Below are 23,658 nucleotides of genomic sequence, written 5' to 3'. Positions count from 1 at the left end.
GGACATGTTGCCCCAAGTCCTACCCATGCTCTGACAGTCTGAATTCTCTTTGGGGATGTCAGGATGGTGTCCTGGCTCCTCCTGGAGCAGAAACAGGGCCAGCAGCTGCCTGCAGCCACTTCCTGCTGAAACCTTGATATTGAAGTTGTTGCTGGAGTCAAGGGAAGTTCCAGGACTGCTGGGACCTGTCCTGCTCCCCTGCTGACCCTGCCAAGGCCTCTCCCAGAACATCTTTCTTTACCATCCTTCATGTCACTGCCCTTTTGGCCAGCTCCTCCTGAGAGCCGAGGGTGGGGCAGGGCCCAGGGGTTTCCTCGCTGTGATCCCTGCAGCCCAACTTCCAGGACTCTTAATGAGTGAATTCCTGGTGCACCCAAAGGGAGCAGGGCTGGGTCAGGGAGCTGCTGCTCCCACATAAATGAGTATTTCCAAAACAGAACTCCAACATTCCTGAGGGAATCTGTGTTAGCAGAGCTGCTCCATGCTCATCTGTCCTGAGCAAGCCTGTAACTACAGAGAACACACACACAAAAAAGGTCGTAAATATTTGGTGTCACAGAAATTTCCTGGACCCGAGGGAACGGCTGGAGCTGTGTCAGGGGAGGTTTAGGTTGGATCTCAGGAAAAGGTTCTTCCCCCAGAGGGTGGTCGGGCACTGAACAGGCTCCCCAGGGAATGGTCACGGCCCCAAGGCTGCCAGAGCTCCAGGAGTGTTTGGACAACACTCTCAGGGACAGGGTGGGATTGTTGGAGTGTCCTGGGAAGGGCCAGGGGTTGGTCCTTGTGGTCCCTTCCCAGTCAGGATATTCCATGATTCTATGATGGCAGATGGAGACAGAGCTGAACAAACAGTTTGAACTGGGCTTTAGGGTCATCATGTCCAGCCTTAGATAAGGTTTGGAGTTTTGGAGGGGGTGGAAAGGGGACGTTTTTTGCAGAGATCATAACACAAATGTGCTCTTGGGGGGAAGAATTGTATTTCTGATACCAAAAATTGATTCTGTTGGGAAAGAGGTGGGTCTAAATAAACTGTCAGACAGGTGATTTCCCCACTTCTCTATGGAAATATGCATTATTGAGGGGGTTTTTCTTTGAAGTTTTGAATGTTTTTGTTCACAATCAGTATTTATTAGCTAAGGATAAAGCAGCAATGCCTTTGCCTCACTCGGCTCCCTGGGTTGAGCTCTGTGCTGGTTTTCCTTAATGGTTCTGAGCCACGAGGTGAGAGCTCTAATCCCTAAGTGTTGCTGTAAAACCAAGATAATCTTGTAGGTTTTTCCACCTCTGGAGACCCTGATTCTGCTACGAGTCCCTTCATGAGATCTCCTTCATCATTCAGTGAGGTGGGACTTGGGTGTGAATCTCCTTAAATACAGAGCTCTTAATTCCTGGGAGCATCATCTGGAGAGCAGTGAATAGAATGGAGGGGATGTTTAAGGCTGCTCAAGGATCACTGGGAGTTGCTGGTGGTCCAACCTGAGAAGTCACTTTTGGGGGGAGAAACTGTTGATAAGGGGGAAAAAAAAAATGCATAATCTGCAGAAACCGCAAATTAAACCGGGTTTTGCAGTGACCTCTAGTGGGAACCAAGGCGGGAGCTGCGGGAAGGGGCTGAGGAGCCTGGTCGGGGTGGTGGGATGTATTTTGCGCCTGGATTTGCTCCAGTTGCCCATCAGAAAGGTCGTAGTCCACCGGTCCACCTTCAGCCTCAGATGAGATGTAAGATCTCCCCGAGCCTGCACTCCCCGGGCTCGGGCGCTGACAGGACGTTGGATAATTCATGACAGAAGGAGGATGTGCAGCCCTGCCCAAGGAGGGGCAGCGAACACGACACACGATCCTGGGTGTCAACGGGCCTCAACTCCAGCCCCGTTAACTCTTTGTGGAAGGAGCCGGGCTGGACAAGGAGGTGACAGGAGGGTGCAGGTAAAGCAGGAGGCAGATGTGAAGTAAAACCACTTCTGCATCTGTAGTGTGCTGGTGGCAGGGAAAGAGGGAAATCCAGCAGCTCCGGCAGGTTGGGATGGTTGGGGGTGTGGAGGATCCTTGAGAAGATTTTCTGCTGTTGTGATGGGAACTGGTGGCCTTGTGGGTGGCCCAAATAACCTGGGTCTGGGGGTTGAATGGCATTTTGGTGCAGGTGGGGCCTGGCTGGGTGGGTGGGGGGTATGAGGCTGATCCAAAGGTACAGGGGGTGAAATTGTTCCTGCTCTCACCTCGTTGTACCTGCAGGGTTTGGGCTTTTCTAGTGCTTCCAAAATAGCAGTGGCCTCATAGCTGTTCCTCCTCTCCCCCTCTACATTAATCTCTTCTGTTCTATGACATTAAACCAAAGAAACATCAAGAATTCCCTTTAGAGCCTGTTGAAAAATGAAGTTTTGATCCTCTGATGAAGATAAGTGATAATTTTGCAAAGTTGCTTTCTTTCTGGTTCTTTTTTTGTCTTCTACCCGTTCCTTGCCAGATCTTGCTTCAAACTGGTACAAACTTTGTCAAAGAAACTGGCCTGTTCTGTCTGACCTCATTTTAGACCTTTCCCAAGAGCTGCACAGAATCTGTGTTGGGATCTGACGTAGTTCCTTGTAGTTTCTGTGTTGATGGACAAATCCCTGTGGGAAAAGCAAAACCTTTCATTGTAGCAAGGGAGAGTTTTTTTGATAGAGCTCCTATCTCAGGAGGCAAGAAAGAAATCTCCTGACTCCTGAGTGATGAGGAAAGGAAAATAATCCTTAAAAGAGAGCAGATTCTTGCTGGGGTTCTGTGACCTGTTGAGTCCTGGGGTATCTTACTCCTGGTCATACCAGGCAAGCAGAAAATTGTGGTAAACTTCCAGAAATGGGTGTAAATGGCAGTAAATGGTGCTGTGATAATAAAAATATCAGCAACAGTAAAATACTGAGAAAATCAGAGCACAAAAAAGTCCAGAAAAGAGTTCAGGAATTTTGATGGGCACCACTGTCACTTACCAATTAACATACACGTGAGAGAACTGGGTTAGGGAAACCTGAGCAGGGAGATGGTCACTGTGGTTTCAGGCTTATCCTTTCCTAATTCCCAACTGGGAAAGAATGGAAGTCTCCTGTGCAGCTTGTCCCAAGAGCTTTCTAAGAAGGATACATCCTATTATTTTTGTTGTTGTTGTTATTATTATTATTATTATTATAATTTTTCCTCCCCCCCCTCCACGTCCCTCCCTACACAGGTAGCGGGATCTGTCCAGGTACTGGTTTGAGAAGTGAAATCATCCTTTATTTTTAATTCCAAACTGATGGAGCCTGAGATAAGGACAAGCGCAACAAATTGTTAAGACAGGTCCTGTGCAGAGGAGGGGAAAAAAGGGATATTAATATTAAAAGGAAAAACTGGGGGTATCTTTCTGGCAGAAGAAAGAAGTGATCACAGTCACACTGTGGCCTGGCTCAGGAAAAATGAGGAATGCTGTGTCCTGCCAGCCTGGGGCTGAGGACAGGCAGCTGGAGGTAGAGGATGTGAAAGGCAAAGATGTAATTCCTCGTGTGTGAAGTTAGTGCAGGTCTGATTTATTTATTTTTAAACTGTGATAAGGTTTAAATAACAGGCTTTCAGGGGATCTCTCTCTGGAGTATGTGGTAGTGTTACTGCTGAATATACATCTCAAAGCTCAGATCACTCTCAGTGAGATAAACAGATAAATGTAAAGAACAGGCTGTAAAATGAGAATAACATTAAAATAGCTGTTTAAGGACTGATTCTTCTGAGCTTGCCTGAGTTATAAAGAATATTGTGTGGATGGGTCCTTTGCTCTTCAATTATTCAACCTTGCTCCTAAATCCCCCGAGACTTGGTGTCCTTAATGTCCACCAGTGCAGTCCAGGCTCATCCCAAAAGCCTCCTTCTGGAGCCAGAGTTTGCCAAAGCTTTGCAGAAACATTTTAGTCTGTGTCTATTTACAATTTGAAAGCTTCTGCCTTAGAAAAATAAAAGTTGAACAAAAAAAGGGAAGGGAGAACATGAGGTGGCACTGCACAAACAGACCATCACAGCCCTTTTAGTTCTCACTGGAAACCTCACACACAATCACAGCATCTCTGGAGCAGTGGAGCAGCAAAATGTGCAAAACCAATGTCCCCAAGGGCAGGAGCAGAACAGCAAAGGTGCTGGGCTGGTGATCACAGCCCTGAGCCTCCAGAGCTGCTCCAGCTGCTCGGCCGCATCCTCTCCCCTAATTCCCAAAGCCTGGAACCCTGCAAGGTAAGCTACTCCAACTCTTTGATTTCACTTCTGTCCTAAGGGAAGCATTTAATGCATTGGTTAGTTAGTTCTCTCTGAACTGTCTAATTCTGGTGTCTTTAAAATACAAAAAAACCAGAAACCCAGAAAACACCACTTTAGCACAATATTATTGTAGAATATGTGTAATGTAGGAAAATACATGGAGAATATGTAGCCAAAACTTTTTTTTCTATTTGCCAGCATGAAATTAGCAGCTTGATTTACTTAAATAAAAAGCATAGTTTATTCTTACAGCCTGGGAATCGAGCTTGATCCTCAGCAGAGAGAATTTCCAGTGTGAACTCAACTTCCACGATAAATAATCAGAGGTGGAGGGTGCAAAAGAATTAGGTTTGATCAGTGACACCCTTTTTGGCATCTGTCAGTCTTTTGGGAAGGATGGGGGTGTACTGGGAAGGGTCTAACTGTGCCCGAGTTGCTGTTTGACTGTTTTTATCAGCGCGGTGGCCGTGGCTCCCGCTGGCGTGTGGGGACCTCTGCTGCCAGCACCAGAACTCGACCTGGAGATACTGGGAATAACGGAGTCTTGTGCTAAGTAGTATCTTTTTCCCCTAAAAGTCAGGTCTCATGCAGCTTTTCCCAGAGTTTCTCCACTTGTGCATTTCTGTCTGTGTAAAGGAGCTGCAGATGGTGTAGAACTATTGGTTTGACTGGTGTTTTCCACCGTTTATTCAGGCTTTGTGCTTGCAAGGGCTCTGTCCAGACTGAGTCATTGCAGTGTGCAGATCCCAACTGCATCTCTGGGGCTGGGTTTGTCTCACCTTGCTGTTGTGTTCAGCGAGGGTGCCTGGAAACCCTGGTCTTCCTCCCTGATCCCAGCAGTGAGTCTCAGACGTCTTGACTTCGAAGACATCAAAATGCAAACTCTCATGGCGTGGAATTGCCATCTCTGGACAAGCTGGAATAAGGATCTCTTGGCATTACCTTTGCAAGGATGATTTGGCCCTGGGGAGGGACTCACCTGGCCCTTCAGGTCTCTCCTAACTCTGCTCCCTCCCAATCCTGTGTCCCCCCCACCTTTGTGTTGCAGAAGGAAGAAGTGGACGACAACACCGACGAGAACATGGAGGGGGCTCTGATAGCCCGGGACAGGGTCGGGGTGCAGGACTTTGTGCTCCTGGACTCCCACACCAGCGAGGCTGCTTTCCTCAACAACCTGCGGAAGCGGTACCAGGAGAACCTCATCTATGTGAGTGCTGGTTGTGTGGACTTGTGTGAAATGCCTCCAAGGGGCCTTGCTGGTCGGATCCAGGAGGAAGAGCTGTGTACAGTCTGTGAATCTAGCAACAAGCCTTGCTGGATGTTTGTAGTACCCAGCAGGGTGATCATCCAGAAGTGGTTTGTCTACTTTAGCTGATGAAAATTACAGTCACAGCTTGCTCTGAGTTGCCTTGCAAAGTTTTAAAGGATGTGCAGTAAATAGTAATGGAACGGGAAAGGAAACACGATGCTTGAAGGTAAGGCAGAACATTATACCTGATTTGTCTGGGAGGTGACGAGGATTTTGTTGTATGTTATGTTAACTTTAGTAGGAGAAGGATCCCATAAGTAGGAGAAAGATCCCATAAGGACCCCATACTTATGGGATGGTCCCATGCTTATGGGACTTTGCATCTAAAATGTCAGGCCCTGAGCTTGCTGTCATGGTTCAGCTCTACTCATAACAAGAGATTTTGGAAGAAGTTTGGTGTTGACTTTGAAATAATGAAGGCTGTGGAGGGGTTTTTTTGGGTTGGTTTGTTTGGTTCTCTCTTAGCAAGCCCCGTGCTATCTTCTTTGGTTCTTGCTTCTTTAGTACTTGACTCCTGCTTTGGGAGCCATGACTCCTGTGCTGGAGCAGGTTTCCCACTCGAGTGCTCTCTCTCCTGCAGACATACATTGGTACCCTCCTCGTGTCTGTGAACCCTTACAAGGAGCTGGACATCTACACCGTGACTCAGATGCAGCTCTACCGAGGGGTGAACTTCTTTGAACTGCCACCGCATCTGTAAGTAATCCCTTGGGATGTCAGCTTGGATCACTGATTTGGGATTTCTCTGTAATGCTGGGGCACCACGGGGGTGTGTCCACAGGCACTAGGTCCGGTTTTTACTATGAAACTTTGAGTCAGACTCATTTTGAGCTCAGCTTTCCCAGTGGAAGGTGTCTCTGCCCACCACAGGGGGTTGGGATGAGATCACAGAATCACAGAGTATTCTGAGTTGGGAATGACCCACAAGGATAATTAAGTCTTCGCTGAAGGGATGATGTCTAAGATCTCTTCCAACCTAAACCATCTGGGATTCTATGATCCTGTCCAACACTTGTAAAGTTAGAGCAGGAGCGAATACCCTGGAAAGCCTTTGGTATTCTGTCTCCTGTGCCATTCCTGACGGATGTTCCCCTCCAAATGCCTCCTGTGCCATGTCCAGATATGCCATAGCTGACAATGCCTACCGGGTGATGTGCAGCGAGTACAACAACCACTTCATCCTCATCTCTGGAGAGAGTGGGGCTGGGAAGACAGAGGCATCCAAGAAGATCCTGCAGTACTACGCAGTGACCTGTCCCACCACGGAGCAGCTGCAGATCGTCCGGGACCGGCTGCTCCTTTCCAACCCTGTTCTTGAGGTAAGAAACTAAATCAGGGGGGAAATAAACAAAGGTTGGTGTTGGAGGAAGCTTTGAGCAGTGAGGCCACCAAGTCTGCACCCCTGGGTCCAGGAATGGCCAACACTGGCCTCTTGGTGGCACAACCTCTGAAAGAATCCTTGGGATTTAATACAGTTTAATGTTTGGAAACTTAAACTTGGGGTTTCTAGTGGAGGCTGGATGAAACCTGGGGGTACAAGGAAACCATGCAACAGCTCCTTGGGGTTTCAGTTACAGGTTCTGTAAAGCAATAATTGGTTTAGCTGAATTTCACTGGAAGCTACAGAAATACATGAGTTTGTATTTCTTTAATCCCGCTGAATTCAGTGGGACTCAGCTTTGTTACTGGAACTTGGTCCTGTGTCAGGTTTTCAGTGAGATAAGAAGTGACTTTACCTGTCTGTGTATCCACAGGCTTTTGGGAATGCAAAAACTCTGCGCAATGACAACTCGAGTAGGTTTGGGAAATACATGGACATCCAGTTTGATTTTAAGGTGAGAACAAACCCAGTGGAGCACTGTGGGAAAACAAGCTGGATCAGAGAACCTCTTGGGCACTGACCAGGCAGCCCAGGATTTATTAATCCTTACACTGCACATTTGTGATCCTGTTTTTACAGGCCTTGCATTTTGCAGGTAAGGTCACAAGTTATCCATCCTGAAAGCTTCCTACATCACTGGCGATCCGGCCAGTGCTCCCTGGAAAGCTGAGAGAGAGTTGTAAAGCACAATTAGCAGGACAGCAAACCCTTGTAATGTTGCTGGATACTCACTCTCAAATAAAAGGTGGCAGATAAGTGACAGCAGAATCGGGGTTTTCCTGATCCTGCTCCTCATTCCCGGGTGTAAAAAACCAGCCATCATAGGGATGTTATTGGTATTTTTGGTGTTGATCTGACTGCTCTGTCCTGCCAGGGAGCACCAGTGGGAGGGCACATCCTCAGCTACCTAATTGAGAAATCCAGAGTTGTCCACCAAAACCACGGGGAAAGGAATTTCCATATTTTCTACCAGTTGTTGGAGGGTGGAGAGAAGGATCTTCTGTCCTGGCTCGGGCTGGAGCGCAACCCCCAGAAGTACACGTATCTCATCCAGGTCAGTGGGAGCTGCTCCCTCTGTGGCACACCAGGAATCACAGGGGTTGCAAAGGCAGCTTGGGCAGGAGATATTCTTACCCTGAAAAACAGAGGATGGCTGCAAGCTCAGGCTCTGCACAAGCCTTAACCAGTTTATGGTAACACTCAGTGCTTTGTATCAGGTTTTCAGTATAAACTGGAAAATCTCATCAAAAGAGCCACTTCTAGGATTAATAGCACTGACATAACTTGCTGAGGAAACTGGAAATGAAAGCAGTCTGCCCAGAAGTATCTGATTGCTGATTAACAAATTTGCTTTGCCAATGAACTGTGCTAATCCATCTTTCTTTTACTGTAGGGTCGATGTGCCAAAGTGTTTTCTATTAATGACAAGAACGACTGGAAAATAGTCCGCAAAGCTTTTTCTATCATTGACTTCACTGAGAAAGATGTCGAGGTGTGTGTGTTAAAAGGGAATTTAAGGAGGGAACTGCTGTTTTCCTGAACCGATGGAAGCAGCCTTTCTTGGGAGAGGTGTTAAGGGTGGAATAGGGCATTATTTTGGTGGTTAGTACCTGGAGGGAGCCGACAACAAAGATAGAGAGGGACTTTTTACAAAAGCACAGGTGACAGGACAAGGGGGAATGGCTTCCCACTGACAGAGGGCAGGGTTAGATGGGAGATTGGGAAGGAATTCTTCCCTGTGAGGGTGGTGAGGCCCTGGCACAGGTTGCCCAGAGAAGCAGTGGCTGCCCCATCCCTGGAAGTGTCCAAGGCCAGGTTGGATGGGGCTTGGAGCAACCTGGGACAGTGGAAGGTGTCCCTGCCCATGGCAGGAGTGGGCCTGGAAAATCCTCAAGGTCCTTTTTGCAATTCCATGGGATTGAGGGAGTGGATAGGTGAGGAGCATGGTGCCCGTGGGGGCATCACACCCCTGTAGCAGGTCCTCTGACTCACCTCCCTCAGCCTGGCAATATTCTGGTTACCAGCAGGTGTAGGAAAGAGTTGCACCATTCCCAAGCTATGGAAACCTGTGTTCTAATAGTCTACCTCCTGTTCTTAGCACCTCTTTGGAATTGTTGCCAGTGTCCTGCACCTCGGGAACATTCAGTTTGAAGAGGACAGCAATGGCCATGCCATCATCCGGGATGGCACCCAGATCAAGTGGATTTCAAAGGTACCTTTGCTGAGACAGTGCCAGTATTGCCAGTGCTACAAAGAAGACCTTAACCCTGCTGTATTTTTTTCTTAAGGACAAAACATTTGTTCCCCAAAACAGGAGGATAACTGTATAAATACCTAACTATATAAATACCCAGCTCTTGCTGTAAAGTGTCTGGAATTTTCTCTGTAGCTCATCTCCCTGGAACTTCCTTAATTGCTGTTGCTCAAAGAAGAGGGTGACTGGGAAGGCACTGGGGGTTGTGCCCCACTGGTCACACTGTGCTGCCTCTTTAAAGTGTCCTGCTGGCTGGGCCCCGAGTGCAAATATCCCCTTTCCTGCAGCTCCTGGGTGCTCACCTGTCCATCCTGCAGGAAGCTCTCACCCACCGCAAGATCGAGGCCAGATCCGAAGAGGTACCAAGTGATTCTGTGTAACCCCAGACATTGGGAGACCCCCAACTCTGAGGGAGGGGGGTGGACAAGGAGCTCTGTTCTCCATGTTACAGTACAAACAGGTCACTCTGACTGTCCCACTCCTCCTCCACATCCCCTTCTTCTAGCTGAGACATTAAATTAAATATATCCCCAATATTACGGCTTCTTGCTGAACAAGAAACTGTTAAAAACCTGGGAGCAGGGACTTGCAGGCAGCCCTGTGTTAGAGCCAAACAATTTCCCTTTGTCCAGTCCTTAGTGCTTCATGGGAAACTGGAAGAAAACACTGGTAAAAACTGCTCTTCAAGCATTTTGTATCTTTATTTTAATAAAATAAAAGTACGAGGAAGTCAGAATAGCTCCCCCGCTTGTCTAAGTTAGTAGTCTTCAAAATGTAGTGTCCCAACCCTGCTGGCATGTAGTGGTTGAAGGAACACTGATGGGAAATAAGGCTGTAGGTGGAATCATGGAAGCCCAGAATGGTTTGGGTTGGAAGGGACCTTAAAGATCATCCAGTCCACCCCCTGCCATGGGTATGTACAAGAGCAGCTGCAGCCCAGCTGTGCTGTGGTGCACAACAGTGGGGGTGCACACCAAGCCACAAGTGTGAACTGGCTTGGCAGAAGTTTGCTGTGATTGTCTGTGGTGGTTGGCAGCTCTGGCATATCTTTATTTCCAGGTCCTGAGCCCGCTGAACGTGGATCTGGCATTCTATGCTCGGGACGCCGTAGCCAAGGCGATTTACGGACGGACTTTCACGTGGCTTGTCAACAAAATCAACAGCTCTCTGGCCAACAAGGTTGGTTTCTTGCCTGGGGTCCTGCTTTAAAGTGGCTTCTCCATTGGGATGTGACATGAAAGTCTCAAAGAGAAAGTTTAAAATTCAGGTGGAAGAAGGAACATGCAGGGAAGGAGCAGTTGCAGAGCTGTGGTGTCTTTAACAGGATTCAACTCAGAAAACAGTTATTGGCCTGCTGGATATCTATGGCTTTGAAGTGCTGGACACAAACAGGTAAGGGCTGTTCCTGAGGCTTGGGGTGACCTGGGGCATACGCTGAAGTCGTGCCTGACTTCTGGAGTGTGCTCTTCCCCCCGCAGGGCAAGACATGGGGGACTGTAAAATCTGGGTGCAGAGGGTTTGCTGAACCTCATTGAAAACTTTAGCTTGGGCTGCAGGCCTGGGTTTGGGCTGTTGGTACCACTGTGTGGGAGGGATGTGTGGGTTTGGTCTGTGTGGAAGTGGGTGGTTTGGCTTGAGAACAGCAGGTGCTGGTGGGAGAAGCTGAACTGCCCATGAAATACATAAAACCTGATGCTCATTTAAACCCCCCCGAAGCTTTGAGCAGTTCTGCATTAATTACTGCAATGAGAAGCTCCAGCAGCTGCTGATTGAGATGACCCTGAAAGCAGAGCAGGAGGAATACGAACTGGAAGGGATAGAGGTACATTATATTTTCCCCTCCTTTTCTCTTTGAACTGCCATTACACTGAATGCTTTTGATCAGCAATGTGAAAGGCATCCTGCTTTTTTCAGTTTGTTATTGTTCCCATGGGAAGTGTGAGATTGCCATGGGTCTCATTCTGAACCCCCTTTTGAAGTGTAATTTAGCCAAGACTTAATTTACATCATTTAACAAAGAAGCAGGACCTTCCCCAAAACTCAGATGTTAAGCAGTGACAATGTCCCTGGAGAGTGAGGAACTCCAGCAGTGCAAGACATGAGAAGGTGGAAAACATTCGTGTAGAGGACAAGGAGCTGGTCTGGGCTGTTGAAAGCAGGAGAACTCTGGAGTGGGGTCATGGATCACTGTGCTGTCACCTTTTCCCTTCAGCTGGTCCTAATTCACAGCACTGATCTTTAGTGGGATCTAAGTTCCAAAGAACTTTAAAATTGCAAAGAAAAGGTCTTCATCTAAAGCTGTTCTTCCTGTTTTCATCTTCCAGTGGGAGCCAATCCCATATTTTAACAACAAAATCATCTGTGACTTGGTTGAGCAGAAGCACAAAGGAATAATCTCCATTCTGGTAAGAACAGAGTTTGTGCTAAATTAAAATGTTGGCCTGTGCCCTGCTCTAATGACCCATAATCACATTTTTTTCCCTCTGATTATGGGATGGATCTGCATTATCCAGAGTGTAAACACACTGACCTTGGTAAACAAACACCCAGAAGTTGAAGGCGGAGGATCTGACGGCTGGAGAGCTGTGGGGGTTGAAGGGGGTGGGTGCTTTGCTTCTCCACCAACCGGTCTCAGGCTCTGTGTAACACAGTTATATTTTGTGGAGGAGGGAGCAGGTGCTCAGGGCAGCCCTGATCCAGTGTCTGCTCTTCCAGGATGAGGAATGTTTACGGCCTGGGGAAGCGACTGACCTGAGCTTCTTGGAAAAGCTGGAAGAGAAAGTAGGAGATCATGCCCACTTCGTGACGTATGCATTTACCTCTGTATCCTATCCCAGCCTCTCCCCATCTCAAATCCATGACAGTGTTGGGGAGGGAACAATGTTTGCTTTGTACCAAAGCAAATCAAGCAGCCCGTCCAGTGTCTGGCACTGAAATGGGCTGCACTGGCAGAGTCTGACCCGAGGCACTGGGAGGTGGAGGGGGGTCTTGTGTCTTTGCTGGTGTGATGCTGATCTGTGAACTGGTTTCATTCCACATTTAAATTAGGGACTCATGGGTTCAGCCCATGATTTCAGCCCATGAAGGTGAGATGACTCTGGCCACAGGTGGCTTTGGCCCCACTGACTCCAGGGAAAGCTGAAGATGTTGTGACAAGGAGCCCAATGCCTAAGGGGTGTATAAATATTGACATTCATCTTGCCACTTGTGAGATTTGAGTACGAAAAGGAGAGAAAATGCTCCTGCTCCTATCCCTGAGCTGAGTGACATTTTGGTTGATACTCCGTTTGCAGTGGGTTTGGAGCCCATTTTGGTGGCAGATGAGTGCGTTGGCGCTGGGCTGGTTCCCAGCAGGAGCTGCTGAAGGCTCTGACAAGGCATCAATTCCGAGCCCCGCTGCTGAGCTGTCACTGTTCCTACAGCTCTGAACTTCGCCACAGCCAAGTGGAAAATTTGGAGCCAACTTCCTTGTCACCACAATGTGCCTTAATGCTGTTCTGCCTGATTAAAGCTTTAAATAGCAGTGCTGGAGCTACTTAAACAGGATCTGTACTTGGCGATGCTCTTGGAAGGAGCTTTGATAGACTAATGTGCTGTTGTGACACCCAGCTCTGCAGTTACTGACTGCTTACAAAGCTGAAACTTCAACTGTGAAGTTGCTCTTTTTTTCTTGGTATTTTTTTTCTCCAGGGAATCCTTGCTTTCTAAAATTTTCCCGCTATTCTTGAACATTTGGATTCCTCCTTTGTATTTGGGTTCTCGCCCCAGGGCAAAATATCTTGAGCAATCCTTTGCCCGGGGTTTGCTTTGAAGTTGAGGGAGCTGCTAATCTTTTTCCCCCATTTAAGCAAATAAGAATGTATTTAAATGAATGTTATGAGAAGAAATCTTAATATTTCTGGAAAGGGTGGTCCTTGTCAAAAGGCAATAGGAAGGTCACAGGTATTCTGAGTTCATGGGAGCTGCTCCCATTCTCTGCTGCCACCAGAGATAAATGATGGTTTGACTCTGGGCCGTAACTCTACAGTCAGAGCCCCATCAAGAGGCACAAACCCTATGTTTCCAGCTGTCCTGCAGCTGTGACTCTCTCCAGCCTGAGCAAAGCTGTTTGTTGCCCTTTCTCTTGGTGTTTTGCTGTTTTTCCCCTGCAGTCGCAAACTCGCGGACCAGAAAACGCGGAAATCCATCGACTGGGTGGATTTCCGGCTCCTCCACTACGCAGGAGAGGTCACTTACTGTGCTGTTGGTGAGTGAGCAGGCCCAGTCTGGGAGTTACCTGAGCTCTTCAGGTGATGTGGGAGCTGAGGACTTGATGGGAAGGGGAATTCCCAAATACCTGCCCTCTGGAGGCACTGTTATTTGAATGTCTCACACGTGACTGCAGAGAGAATTTTGAGGACGGAAATGTCCTGATTTTGTGCTGAAGTTTGTGGCCTCCAAAAGAATTAAACTTTTTTAAAAATATTTTCTTCAGGATTTCTGGAGAAGAATAACGATCTGCTGTACAGAAACCTGAAGGAGGTAAGGACAAAAAAGGGATGCTATTCTCTCATTACCTGCTTGGAGCAGAAATGCTTTGCAGAAGATGTATTTAATCCCTGCAGCAAAAAAGAATGTACTTTTCTCTTTAGCAGTGACCTTTAGGCACCTGTGTGTGTCCTCAGGGCTGTGCTGCTCAATAGGAGCAATAGAAGTGCTGCTCAATAAGGCAACTTCTAGTTCCTCCTGTTTCAGGTTCTGTGCAACTCCAAGAATGCCATCATTAGAGATTGTTTCCTCCTGTCAGAGCTGGACAACAGGAGGAGACCAGAGACTGTGAGTTTTGTCTTTAGTCTTAACTTTGAATGTAAACTCAACTCCCCAAGCCTTGGTTTAACCACTGATCCCGCCCTTAGTACTTATGGCCATAAACTAAAACACAAGAAATTCCACTTCAACATGAGGGAAAAGTTTCTCTCCATAGAAATGGCAGAGCCCTGGAACAGCTGCCCAGGGAGGGTGGTGGAATCTCCTCTCTGGAGACATTCCAAACCCATGTGGGCAAGTTCCTGTGTCACCTGCTCCAGGTGACCCTTCCTGGACAGGACTGGATGATCTCCAGAGGTCTCTTCCAACCCTAATGATTCTGGGATTCCTGAACTCGGTGGATGTTTTTGTTGCTGTTCCACCCCTGCAAATTTCCTGGCAGCTGAGCAGTGATGCTGCTGAGACAGCAGCCAGTGTTTTTATATATATATATATGTATATATATAAAACACGACAACTTTCAATTCCAGCTTTAAGCTGGATGCAGGGAGTGAGCTATCTCAATTCCTGCAGTGATGAGTTCCAAGGCTAAGACAGTTCTTTCAATGCTGTCTTAGGTTGCAACCCAGTTCAAAAACAGCCTGACAAGTCTGATAGAAATCCTGATGTCCAAGGAGCCTTCTTACATCCGCTGCATTAAACCCAACGACAACAAGGAGCCTGGTAAGGCTGGAGACACTGAGGAGGTCAAGGAATGAACTGAGAGACTTGTTTGTAGCAAGGTGCAGCCTGTGTATGTGCTGTGTATGTGCCTGTGTGTGTTTTTATACATATGTATACGTAAATAGCTTAGTTAAGCTGCAGCAAAGTCATCACCTTGGATAGTTGGGGATTTGATTCCTCCCTGGTTTCTCCCAACACATGGACCAGTGGGGGAGCTTCCCCAGGCAGAACTTGCCAGTGAGTGTGTGTCCTTGCTGCAGGGAAGTTTGATGATTTCCTGATCCGACACCAGGTGAAGTACCTGGGCCTGATGGAGCATCTGCGGGTGCGACGAGCCGGCTTCGCGTACCGGCGCAAGTACGAGCTCTTCCTGCAAAGGTGGGCTTTCCCAGGGAATCCTGCCCTCCCGTGGGGGCTTCTGAGCAAGCTGTGGTTAAATGTCCAGCCCCAGTGATGGGAGGTGTCAGCAGACACTCCTCTTCACCAAAAATAACCTTTGCACGTGTCTTGTCTGGATCCGTTTTGACCCGTTTTGGCATCGTCTGTCTCGAATGAAGCAGTGGGAATTTGAGGGGGAGAGTTTTCAGGAAGGGGTTTCTCAAATTTCATGCCATTTGTGTTGATGTCTTTCTGACCTTTCAGGTATAAATGCCTCTGTCCAGCTACCTGGCCCAACTGGCATGGGACAGCAGCTGAGGGTGTGGAGAGGCTCATCAAGCACATAGGTTACAAGCCTGAGGAGTACAAATTAGGAAGGTAAATGTCCTCACTTTGGCTGTGATCTCTGCTCTCAGTGTTTGCTGTTGGATCTTCTGTCCTGTCTGTGACACAAGCAAGGAGACAGATAAAGCCCCCAGATGCAGACATTTATTGTTTATTTTTACCTGTTTCCATGGAAGCTTTCCAGCCTCGTTTCTTCCATCTCTGGGTTAGGGCAGACGAGCTGCTTTGCCTCAGCTCCAGGTTTCCTGCTTGCTTGGGCAGCCCAGGGCAACTTTAGGCTTGGGTGGTATCACAGCTGGTTGGAGGACCCTGAACCTGGTTGGGGCAGCTGAAACAAGGGCCCACCATGAATGATAACCTGTTCCTGGTCTCTTTTTCAGAACCAAAATATTCATTCGTTTCCCAAAGACTCTGTTTGCTACAGAAGATGCCTTTGAGTACAGGAAACAACTGCTGAGTAAGGTTCTAGTTCCCTTCCTCTGACACAGACTAAGCAGCAGGGCCTGGTGAACCGTGTTCTGGGCTCCAGGTTGATGTAGGAGATGCCAGGTTGGACTGGGCTTGGAGCAACCTGGGCTGGTGGAAGGTGTACCTGCCCATGGCAGGGGGTGGAACAAGATGGGCTTTAAGGTCCCTTCCAACCCAAACCACTCTGGGATTCTGTGCACCGTGGTGGGAACTGAGCTCCCTGGTCTGCATAGCTCTGCAGAATCCATGGAAAACTCAGTAATCTTTCTCCAGGGTGGGGAGAAATCACTGGTTCTATTGCTTGAGTCTTGGATCTGTGGCTCCTTCAGAGCTCCTCAGTCCTATGAGTCCATGCCTAGATGCACTGAGTACTTTTCCCTTGGAATTAGAATCTTACCTGTCTCATCCTGGTGGCACCTGTCTGCACCTGCCTGAAAAGCATAAAGGAAGGGCACAGTACCTACACAGGCCACTCCTGGACCTGTTGCTGTTGTGGCTCCTCTGTTCCCTGGTGGTTGTGCAGCCCCTCCTGTGCTGGTGGAGTGTGGGATCTCGGCTCCTCAGTCTCTGGTCCTGGAGGTACAAGTGATGTCCCTGCCTCTTTTTCCAGTTTCAAGACTACAGGCCAAATACAAAGGATTTCTTGGGAAAAGAGCATACCAGAAGAAGAGGAAAGCAGGTATGGGCTCTGGAGTGGAGGATTCTCTCAGGGCTGGGCTTTCCATGGGAGTTGTAGCTTTGGGAGGTCACAAATCCATGGTGCTGTGGGTAACACTCGTGGCTTCCCTGCAGGGCTGTGGGTGTTAGGTGAGGTGCAGGTGTCAACTGCACAAAGAGCATTCACAGGGCAGTTACACAGACCCTTTTAGTTGTGTTTGGCTCCTCACACCACAAGCTGCTCTTGGCCCCAGCCAGGCACCAGCTGTGGGAGCAGCTCTGAGCAGCAGCAGCACTTTCTGCCACGCACATGGGGATGTTCTGGAGTACCCAGGAGCCGATTATCAGCTGCTGGGGGGGAAAAAACCCTTTTACCACATCAGGCAGGCTGATCTAAAATCTGCAGGCTCAAAGGGCAGCTTTCTGAGATGGGCTGTGTGCAGGGACAACGGGAGGCTGAGCAGTGACAAGGTCTGGCCCTGCCTTGGGGTTGAGCTCCCCAGTGCAGCTGAAACTGGATCAACCACTTATGATGGAGAAGAAAACGTCCTAAACTTCTTGCTGTTCCCATCAGCTGATCTTTAGAGCTGCAAGAGAACCAGTTCTATCTTCTGCTGTGTGGATTAAAGGACAGCTTGGCACAGGCCCTCTGATACCTGATTGTTCTTGCAGCCATCAAGCTGGAGGCGTGTTGGCGAGGAGCGCTGGCACGGAAGGAGGCCAAGAAGAGGACGTGGGCAGTTCAGACAATCAGGAAGTAACTATCACTGGGGGGGGTCCTGGGGAGGGCTGTGGGAGGGGAGTCCCAGCGTGGAGATGGTCTCTGGACAATGAGCCCAGAGTACTGACAGTGCAGGGAGTCAAAACCAGCTCCTTCCCAGCCATTTCCAAGCTGTGGTTATAGGTAGGAGGACAAGTGCCAGGGGTTGGTCTGAAATGCCTGGCACCTCCTCAGGAATTCTCTGACTGGCACAAATTTCTGTGGCTCTGATTTGTATTTCCAAACCATAGAATCCTGGAACGGTTTGGATTGGAAGGACCTTAAAGCTCATCCAGTCCCACACCTGCCATGGGCAGGGACACCTTCCACTAGACCACGTTGCTCCAAGCCCCATCCAACCTGGCCTTGGACACTCCCAGGGATGGGGCAGCCACAGCTGCTCTGGGCAACCTGTGCCAGGGCCTCCCCACCCTCACAGGGAACAATTGCTTCCTAATACTTTGCACAGTCCTCCATCCCCTTTCGTCCTCCCTCTCCACTCCCTTTAACTCAACTCCCTAAGTAGAGCTGATCTTCCTTTCAGACTCCAAAGCACCGTGTTCTGGCCAACAGAACTTGGGAAAAAAAAGTTAATATTTAAGACATTATAAAGCTTAAGATTGCCACTGCTGTACCTCTGTTAACATCAGTGATCTGTTAACCTGTTGTGTGTCCTCTGTCCCTCACCTCACTCCATGGATTTCTCGAGGTCACGTGTCAGTTCTGGTTTGGTGTTTTCTGTAGGTTCATAACTGGCTTCATCAATCGGAAGAAGCCCCTTTGCCCAGAGAACAGGGAGTTTGTGAGGCTTGCCCAGTACAACTACCTGGTGAAGCTCCGAGACCACCTTCCAAAAAATGTCTTGGACAAGAGCTGGCTCCAACCTCCCTCCATCCTGGAAGAGGTGGGTGCTGCTGGAGGCTTTGGGAGAGGTGAAGGTGCTTCTGTTCCGCGGTCATGTGTGTGCATTCCTTGTGTGGGAGAAGAGCAGGGATCTGCTGGCTTGTCCCCTTTGGAAGAGCCTGAGATCGGCTGTGTCTGGATGGGAGTGGGAGGAATGGCCCCGGGTTTGTGTTTCCAAGGGGAAGGAGGGAGCTCTGTGTTGTTTTAAACAATACAAAGGAAAAATGCACAGACAGAAAAGTGAACTCACAAGCCCTATAAAGACAAAATTAATCCCACGAGCTTTTAGGCTCGTTGCACAGACAGACCTGTTTGCACAACTTCCCTACTGTTTTATTTTAACTTTTTTTGATGTAGACATCCGAGCTGCTCCAGAAGATCTGCATGAGGAACCTGGTGAGGAAATACTGCCGGGGGGTCACTGCCGAGAGGAAAGCGCAGGTAACCAACACCTGAGTGCCAGTGTGTGAGTTCAAACACGTTGTGCCTGAGTGACCTCTGTTCCCTGTGGAGCATCTGGAACACAGGCTGCACCTCCTGCTCCTGCTGCTCTCACCCACTCAGCGATAAGAGCAATCACATGGGAGCCTGGAGTCAGGGATTCCTTCCAGTGTCTCTTGCACTGTATGGAGCAGTTCTCCTCCAGACACGTGGGGCTTTATCTTAGGGCATTAAAACTGCACTCCATGTAATTAGAAAAGACCCATAAATCAGAAAAATCTGTAGGATTGTCCCTGCTGCCCCTTTATTTGGTGTAATACAGGAATAGCCTAAAGCTGTTGGAAGAAATGCAGCACAATTCCACGATTCCATAGTCAGGTGGGCAGTGCATGAGTGGAAGGATGTTGGGCAGTAACAGTGTTCACATCAGACCTGATGTTCCTGATGGAGGATCTCTGAGGATAAAGGCTGTTCCTCCCCACCTCAGTTGCAGCAGAAGGTGGTGACCAGTGCTGTTTTCCGAGGGAAGAAGGAGGGATATGTCCAGAGCATCAACCAGCCCTTCCTGGACACACGGCTGAGTGAGTGCACAGCAACCCCCAGGGCCTTGGCCATGGGCTCCTGCTCAGGGAAGGTCTGTTGGACAAACAGACTCATTTCCAAGAGAAATTCCCACCTGGCAGAGGCAGCATCACCTCCTGCATTTGGGCCCTGCTGTTGGAGTTCCTTCCTCTGCCATGTCTAGTGACACCTACTCAGAGATCAATCTGCCAGATTGATTCTCACACTGGGGGTACTGGGATCCCTTTGGGACACAGAGCCAGAAACCCAAGCAGAATTCCCTGTGGGCTGGGGTGGATTAGGGTCTGAACCAACAGACTCAAGAATGGGCAGAAACTCCCAGTGTGAATTAATTATCAGGCAGGAGAGTCACCAAAATGGGTTTGGGGGTGGCTGGAAGTGACCACCCTCAGTTTGGGAGGGATTGTGCCAGAGGGATGAGGACAACTGGGATGAAGACAATGCAGCTCTCTGGTGTTGGCTGGGGCAGTGGTAACTGTCTGTGGCTATAGGTCTGTCACCTACACTCAGTTTCTCTTTCTGGTTTGCTCCTCAGAAGTGAATGATATAAACCCCAAAGTGCTGCAGCTCATCCAAGGGGAGAACATCAAGGTAAGGGAAGGACAGAACCCCTGGAATAGGCTTCACTGGAGTCCTGGAGCTGGTTGGTCACACAGGGCCTGATGAACAGCAGTGGAGCCACTATTTCCTTGCTTTTAAATTGGAGACAGGCCTCAAAATGTACCTAAATAAGTTATTTAAGATTCCATTCCTAGCCCTGTTCAGGCTGTACAGGGCAGGAGCAGAGCCAGGGTGTCCATGCATTTCCCATGGTTCTGGCACAGAGGGCACAGGGGACCCATCTTGCTCAGAGCAGGGTTCTGCTCTCTGGATTTCCCAGTACAAAGAATCCAGATCCCTGTGAGCAGAGCTCGGCAGGAGCTGCTGAGAGCTAGGCCTGCAGCTCCACAGGCAGAGCTGCCCCTCACTGAGCTGCTTCCAGTCAGGAAAACTCAACTGCCTGGCCCAGGCCCTGCAGCAGTGAAAGTGCTGATTCCAACTCGTTGTTTTCAGTATGTGACCCCCGTGATAAAATATGACAGGAACGGGTTCAAGGCGCGGGAGCGGCTCCTGGTGCTGACCCAGAGCTCGGCCTACGTGGTGGAGGTGGCAAAGGTCAAGCAGAAGATCGACTACTCCACACTGAAAGGTAACTCTGGGAGTCCTTTGTCCAAGGCCAGGTTGGATGGGGCTTGGAGCACCCTGGGCTAGTGGAGGTGTCCCTGCCCGTGGCAGGGGGTGGAACGGGATGGGCTTTAAGGTCCCTTCCAACCCAAACCATTCCATGACTCTGTGATGAGTCCATGAGTCGTTGTGGGGCTTCATGTCCTGTCAGAGACCCTGGGGGAAGGATGAACTTCTGAAACTTAGTCTTACAAAGATATTTGGAGCAATTACCTACCAGGAACAGCTTGTCCTGGGGGATGGACAAAGGATTTGGGTGTCAGCCTTGAAGTAGAAGTTTGTAACTAAGAGAACATAGTTCTTTGCCCTCTGGAGCTGGGTTTGGTGGGTTTTCATCTAATTTTGGATTTCTTTTGAAGGGATCTCCACCAGTAACCTGAGTGATGGGATCGTGGTCATTCATGTTCCAGAGGACAACAAACAGAAGGTAGAAAATTGTGATATAGCTCCTGTGAGCTGGTAGTTAGAAATAAGGTCTTGTTGCTGATGCTTCCAATATCATCCTACAAAATACTGGGATTACATAATTACTGATGCTTATTAATTCCTCCTCATCAGACTTGTGCTCCAGACCATTCCCTAGCTACATTCCCATATCTGGACATGCTCTTGACTTTTTTTAAAGCCAGAGTTGCTCTAAGTCCTAAATAATCCCTGGAAAGGATGTTTAATTCGGTCACTTCTGCCAGGCAGTCACTGCTCTGGCATTCCAAAGGAGTCTCCCTGAGTGCACCATTGCTCTGTGGTCACATTCTGGGGTGGTGCCAGGTGCCTTTATCCCTCTTTTCTCCTCTCCAGGGCGATGTGATCCTGCAGTGCGAGCACGTCTTCGAGACGGTGACGAAGCTCTGCATGTTGGCCAACAAGCAAAGCCTCGTTAAGGTTGTGCAGGGAAGGTGAGGAAGGAAGGTGGATGGGCACCACTGGGCAGGCTGTATTCTATGGAAAAACCTGCTTCAAAACCTTTTAGGTCTGGACTACTCAGGTCAAGACTATTGCCCTCTCCCAGCAGACAGTGCCTGAAGCTGGTCAGGTCTAATGCAGCAGCATTCCATGGCTTCCGTAGGCACAGGGGAGACAGGATAGGATGCACTGAGAGAAAATATATTAAAAATCATCCCAACCTTTTTCCCAGGCTAATGAGGCTTGTTTCCATGGTGGGTGCACCTTGCTGGGTGTGCTGCTCTGCTCTGAGAGCTGCCCATGCCCCAGCTGCCTAAACCCCAAACTTACTTATAGGTGATTGCACTTTAAAACCACCTTTTTCAGGTTCCTGCTGCTGTGTCCTGCACATGAGGTGGTGAGTTTAGTGATTTCCCAGGGGATCCCATTAGCCCCAGGTCTGAGGAAAGCCAGCTGGAAAGCTGGGGGTCACCTGAGGATAAATGCTCCTCTCCCAAAGGGATTGAGGAGGCCCAAAATGTGACTGCAGAGCTCAGGATCCTGCAGCCACGGCCCCGAGCTGAGGGCAGGTGGATGGTCTGTGTCTCTGATCTCCCTGTGAATTGGAGCTGGCAGGTGAAACCTGCACTTCTGCTCCAGCTTTTCTCTCTGGCTTTTGCCTTTCAGCTGTAATTAGATTTGGTGTGTTCAGTGGTTTTCTCCAGGTCAGATCTGCTTAACTTCTAGTGCTTAATTGCACCAGGAACATTCAAAGCCTGGGCCAGGCAGGGACATTCCATTCATCAAACCCATCAGCCTGGGGGGATAATGCAATTGTTTAGGAAATTCACCTAAGCTGGGGCTCTGATCTCTCATCTAAGGAGATTTGCCAAGGAACAGAAATAAAGGGGGCTTAGAGTAAAGCCTGTTGTGGGGAGAGCACTCCTGGGGGTTCTGTCCTTGCAGCCTCCGGTTCCGCATCGGCTCCGGGAAGGAGGGGACGATGATGTTCACTGTGGGGAAGGAGCCTCAGGTCTTCAAGGACAAGACTGGACAACTAACAGTGGTAAGGCCTCATCTGAGCACGGAATACACCTTGTGCTTCCTCCTGTGACACCCTATACCTGCAGAGAGCACAGCCAAGTGCCCTTTGTGGGAGTTCAGGAGGAACTGAATCCTCTCTCAGAGCAGAGGTACAGAAGTCACTACTCACCAGTGTTTACCTGCCTGAGGTGATGCACAACAGCTGGTTCTGGCTATGCTGGGAGCTGCAGCTCCATGAATTGTGTAGGAATTGCCACTGCTGCTTGCCCTCGAGCTGGCCCAGGGATGGGGGAGCAAGACTCACCCCTGGCTTGGTCAGTTAGAGAATTTAACCTAACCCAAATTCAACAAGCACCTGCAAAATGAGGTCTCAGGTGACATTTTCCACCTCTTATTGCCTCCCTCAACCAAGTTATGCCTGGAATCGGTTGGGGGATGGAGGGGAGGCACTTCATGTCACCCAAGCAGGTCATGTGAGGAGCTGAGAGCTCCAAGGAAGAATTCCATGGAGGTGTAATACCCTCAGGGCACTGGTCAGCTGTCCCTAATTTAATGACTCCTTTTTCTTGTCCCAGGTGTCAACCCAAGTAAAGTCTTGATGAGAACCAGTTCCTGTTCCTGGCCCTGCCTTGGCTGGGAGCAGAAAGGAGCCTGCAGGATGAGACCAGCCCTCACATCTCCCCTGGAATCTCTGATGCCACAGGGCTGCTGTGATTTGAGAGTTTGCTTGCATCTTTTAGGCTCTTTTTTATAGCTTAAAACTACTATAGCTAAATAAAATCCACGATGTTGCTGTAACATTCCAGTGAGCAGAGATGCTCGTTACACGGTCACAGGGATGTGTTTAAACCAAAAGCTGCAATTCCACAGGTAAAATGTCTGTCTCTGAGAGCTCTAACCGGTCAGGAAGGATTAAGACAAAAACCAAAAGGCTTCTTTAGCTGTACTTTGAGTCACAACTCAGGAGAACTGCAAAAAGTGCGGATTAGTGATGTTAACTCTGGTCTGAAAACACCTTTTTTGTGGGCAGACTGGCAAAACCTTTAGCTCAGAATGACGAGAGGAGGGTCAGGGCAACAGCAGGGCTGGTGCAGATGGTTTTGGTGCTTTGGTTGAGCTGAAACTGCAGTTAAACTGAAAAATCCACGTTCACCACACAACCTTCACTTACCTAAAAAAACAAAAGCAAAACAAAAACTCCCCCCTCCCCCAATCAAAATAGCATCATCATAACACCAAGTGAAAATGGACAACTTACACCAAATCCACCCCTTGTCTCTTCACCACAATTACAGCTAAAATGCCCC

The 23,658-nt window shown here is 48.9% G+C and overlaps 1 protein-coding gene across 1 annotated transcript; it reads left to right on the top strand.

Moving 5' to 3' along the window:
- The first annotated feature begins 5,193 nt into the window (after positions 1–5,193).
- On the top strand, positions 5,194–23,130 carry MYO1H (myosin IH). Its single transcript, XM_027711255.2, has 31 exons — positions 5,194–5,461; positions 6,144–6,259; positions 6,684–6,882; positions 7,318–7,398; positions 7,819–7,998; positions 8,338–8,436; positions 9,043–9,156; positions 9,486–9,557; positions 10,258–10,377; positions 10,523–10,590; positions 10,915–11,020; positions 11,523–11,603; positions 11,914–12,005; positions 13,350–13,444; positions 13,673–13,719; positions 13,933–14,013; positions 14,562–14,667; positions 14,928–15,045; positions 15,310–15,423; positions 15,771–15,847; positions 16,469–16,537; positions 17,188–17,272; positions 18,020–18,179; positions 18,536–18,619; positions 19,107–19,200; positions 19,737–19,792; positions 20,255–20,390; positions 20,785–20,852; positions 21,224–21,321; positions 22,274–22,373; positions 22,927–23,130. The coding sequence occupies exons 1-31, from the start codon at positions 5,207–5,209 to the stop codon at positions 22,948–22,950; spliced, it is 3,195 nt and encodes a 1,064-aa protein (XP_027567056.2). The 5' UTR covers positions 5,194–5,206; the 3' UTR covers positions 22,951–23,130.
- Positions 23,131–23,658: the final 528 nt, after the last annotated feature.

This window comes from Pipra filicauda, unplaced genomic scaffold, assembly GCF_003945595.2.
Source record: "Pipra filicauda isolate LSUMZ 115617 unplaced genomic scaffold, ASM394559v2 scaffold33_size4404698_pilon, whole genome shotgun sequence".
In the NCBI taxonomy this organism is placed as follows: Eukaryota; Metazoa; Chordata; class Aves; order Passeriformes; family Pipridae; genus Pipra; species Pipra filicauda.
The sequence above is the reverse complement of the archived record's forward strand: the minus strand, read 5'-3'. Positions and strand labels throughout refer to the sequence as shown.

What these genes read in the sequence shown, in the direction of transcription:
- MYO1H (XM_027711255.2), top strand. Translation starts at nt 5,207, where the DNA reads ATGATTTGGCCCTGGGGAGGGACTCACCTGGCCCTTCAGGTCTCTCCT. An exon ending in GGTCACTTACTGTGCTGTTG is followed by an intron (nt 13,445 to 13,672) that starts GTGAGTGAGCAG and finishes TATTTTCTTCAG; the next exon opens with GATTTCTGGAGAAGAATAAC. An exon ending in GTACAGGAAACAACTGCTGA is followed by an intron (nt 15,848 to 16,468) that starts GTAAGGTTCTAG and finishes CTCTTTTTCCAG; the next exon opens with TTTCAAGACTACAGGCCAAA.